Source organism: Solanum tuberosum, unplaced genomic scaffold (assembly GCF_000226075.1).
Source record: "Solanum tuberosum cultivar DM 1-3 516 R44 unplaced genomic scaffold, SolTub_3.0 scf00083, whole genome shotgun sequence".
Lineage (NCBI taxonomy): Eukaryota > Viridiplantae > Streptophyta > Magnoliopsida > Solanales > Solanaceae > Solanum > Solanum tuberosum.
The window spans coordinates 754,003-757,875 of NW_006239015.1; the positions used below are offsets into that span (position 1 = coordinate 754,003).

Here is a 3,873-nt window from a genome sequence, read left to right on the forward strand (position 1 = left end):
GCAATAAATATTACAACTAAAAAAAATCTATTTTCACTAAATGTCTTTTTTTTTTTTTGTTATTTTGTCGTGATTTATCATGTCCATGTGTAATGTGTTTGAGAATACATAACACTATTTCTACACTCTGAATGTAATTAATTATTGTTTAAAGGGGAAAGTGATTTAGCCATGATTCATTTTTCATTAAAATACACAGCTTGAATGACCAATTAATTAATTAGCTGTGAGCTAAAAGATTAGTAGTAATAAGTACTCCGTATTTAACAAAATATACTGGCTATATTAAATGTTATATTACTAGAGTACAATTTCATCCTATTTGTTGTGAATTTTGTAGCATTTTAAATTTCTAATTGAACTTAAAGAAAGTTAGGTAAACAGCTACAATTAATATCTTAAATAGCTTAAAAAAATTAAAGTCACTAATTTCCTTTAATGAATCTAATTTGTGATTTCCGGTAAGTAAACACCATTATTGTAAATGTAATTATTTATACTTAAAGGCTGAATTAGTGCTAAACGTAAGTTTTTTGATTGATCAAACTAAAGAAATTACTTAATAGATCAAATTAGTACAATTTTGGTGATATTTTTTTTAATGAAATGTAGGGTAGTTCAATCATTTAATTAAACTGTGCACCACCTCTTTCTTCCAAAATGGAAACCCAAAAACTAATAACACTACTACTTAAGGTAGATATTTAATATTTTAATCTAAATATATTATGAACACTCTTAACTACTTCTTTATTAAATATTTTACTTAAATAACACTCCTCCATAAATTTGATAACAGAATCACTTTGGAGGAAAAGAGTCAAAACTGCAAATTGCTCTTGCTTGACCATAAAGAGTAAAGGAATAAGTTTGAAACTCCTAGTTAGCGAAATCAAGCGATTTGTCTTTTGGGTCGAGTTCGTTACATCAGACTTGTCTAATATGAACTATCTTTTTGATGTGATATGCAAGCTATTGCATAAGAGCGAAAAATTTATAGCAAGTTTTCATTATCATAATAAAATAAAAATAAACAGTAAAGGAAATTAACTTTGTCATATATTAATTGAAAAAAAAAATTCTGCTGCGCCTATAGCTAAAAAGAAATTACTCATTCTATAGGTTATTTAATAAGCGGAATAAGATGAGATATTTTTAGAATATTATCAATCAAATGCTATGTATAAAATTTATTTCAAACTTAATTTTAGGATATCTCATCTTATCTCATCTAACTTTAAATTATTTTATTCCATTTCTCAAATAGGACAAATTAATCCAAAACTTAAAAATTTAGAATAATTTAATTCCCGTTCCTAATGAAATGAATCTTAAAGGCTCATTTGATTAGAAATTAATTATCTCAAAATTAATTATTTTACTCTCAATATAAAATAAAAATAACAATACCATCTCGAACATAAATAAACTCATCCTAAAATTAACCACCAAATTAGTTACCACTTACTACTCTTCTATCCTACCAAACCAAATGTGCCCAATTATATAAAGGGAAGTTAAGAACCAATGCAATATAGAGTTTGTTCTTCATAAAGCTATTGGCTTGATAGCCCAATCAACAAACTGTGCTACATTTAATTCTCATTCTCCCTACCCTCCTTTACTCCACAAAAATACAAAACAGGCTCAAAACCCAATAACTTTTTCATATAGTGGTGATCTTTGGCTACTGAATTTTTCCAAAAAGCACCAAAAAAACATCTTTTCAATTTTCCTGCACTTTTTTTGCCGCCTCCATCACTGGAAAAATGCTCTTCAACTTCCTCTACTCTCATCTTCATCACTTTGTCATACCTGAAAATTGCTTCAGAAACCAACTATGAAAAAGGAGACATTTTTAATTTACAAGAAAAGACCATGGATGGTGTCATTAAGAGGAGGTCTTTATGTGCAATTGTTTCTTGTTTTCTGCTTTTTCTCTTAGCTTACAACAGTTCCACTGTGTTCTATGTTCAAGTCCCGGTTCCGGGAAACTCTTCGCCGGAGATTTCAAGTTTTTTAACTGAAAATGTCGCCAGAAAATCAAGAAAGTTGGTTTCTTTATCTACTTCAGCTAAACTTTCATCCTCTGTGATATATGCAGTAAAAGAAGAAACCCCACTTGTAAAACCAAACACCCAGTTGATAATTTCCCGGAAAAATCCAAACTTGGTGGGTTTTACATATGATTCAGTGGCTTATCAACCTAGAAGAAGGAGAAAGAAGAAGCCTTTGGTGAAGGTTCTTCCTTCAGGGGACAGAATCAATGTGTTTTCAATGAGAATGAAGGAGTTTTTTGGTTCTAAATCATCCAATTCTTCCTGTAAGTTTCGATTTTTCATGACTTGGATTTCTTCCATTGAATCTTTTGGTGAAAGGGAACTGTTTGCTGTTGAGAGTCTGTTTAAGGCACACCCAAATGGCTGTTTGGTCATTATGTCTACTTCAATGGATTCTCCAAGAGGAATGCAAGCTTTAAACCCTTTCTTGGAGAAAGGATTAAGGGTAACTGCAATTTCACCTGATTTTATGTACTTGTTTAAAAATACTATTGCTCAAGCCTGGATTGATAACTTAATGAAGGGTAATATTGACCCCGGGGAAGTTTCTTTAGGTCAGAATCTCTCAAATTTGTTAAGACTTGGTTTACTGTATAAGTTTGGTGGGATTTATTTAGATACTGATGTTATAGTGTTGAAGAGTTTTGGGAAGCTAAGGAATGTTATTGGGGCTCAAACTATTGATGTTGAAACAAGAAATTGGAGTAGGTTAAATAATGCTGTAATGATTTTTGATAAGAGGCATCCTTTGTTGTACAAGTTTATTGAAGAATTTGCACTTACCTTTGATGGGAATAAATGGGGTCATAATGGTCCTTATTTGGTTTCAAGGGTTGTGTCAAGGGTAAGAGGAAGAGATGGATACAATTTCACTGTTTTGCCCCCAATGGCTTTTTATCCAGTTGATTGGAATAGGATTGGTAGTCTCTTTCTTGGGCCGAGGAACGAGACTCAATCGAAATGGTTGCTCTTGAAACTCCAGCAGATTCAGAGTGGAAGTTTGGCTGTGCATCTTTGGAACAAGCAAAGTAGAGAGCTTGAGGTTGAAGAAGGAAGCATAATTCAACATATAATGTCAGATTGTTGTGTTTTCTGCAATTCTTACTCATCAAAGTTGTAAGTATACACCACGGAAAATCAGCGTCAGCGTGTTTTATTCTTCATTAATTGTTGTAGGATTATGAACCACCTAAGTTCATTACATAGGTTGTCTTGAAGAAACTTAGGTGGTACAGAAATAATGCAGGATTCATGTATTCTACTTCATTGTCTATGTGATTGAACAAATTATACAAAGATAGAACAGCAGAATTATTGCTAAGTTCCCATCAACTGAAATGCTATTGGCCCCACGATTTAACTGGATAAATATCTTGATTTTTTTGCTTGGGTTTGGCAAAGACTTCAGTTTTCTTTAATATCAAAGTCACAACAGTAGTTGGGAGGGCGTCTATCAGCTAATGTATTGATTCAGGACCACTATATGTAATGTGATGCTGTTAGCTTTTCCATGGAATAAACATTTGAGCTATTACTGATCAGCTCGTGCCCTTACTTTAATTATGGTCCAGAGTTCGTTCACATTGTTGTTCATGAAATTATGCTAGCTCGAGGGAAGCAGTGAAATGTTTCCCTCTAAATCTGTAGGAGACAGGGTGCTACCTGTATGATAATAGGTCAGTAAGCAAGTTTCTGCTGGAATTATTCATAAACTACCCTACTAACACTAATAATTCATAATTCTATCTGGTTAGTTCCATGTGAATGTAATTTGTGCAGAAAAGTCATGGAGATGTTGTGATCCAACCACCTT

At 32.4% G+C, this 3,873-nt stretch overlaps 1 protein-coding gene across 1 annotated transcript; it reads left to right on the forward strand.

Annotated features, from left to right (window-relative positions):
- The first annotated feature begins 1,545 nt into the window (after window positions 1–1,545).
- On the forward strand, window positions 1,546–3,598 carry LOC102603042 (lactosylceramide 4-alpha-galactosyltransferase). The gene has a single exon (XM_006347012.2). It carries the CDS (start codon window positions 1,879–1,881, stop codon window positions 3,178–3,180), a length of 1,302 nt encoding a protein of 433 aa, XP_006347074.1. The 5' UTR covers window positions 1,546–1,878; the 3' UTR covers window positions 3,181–3,598.
- Window positions 3,599–3,873: the final 275 nt, after the last annotated feature.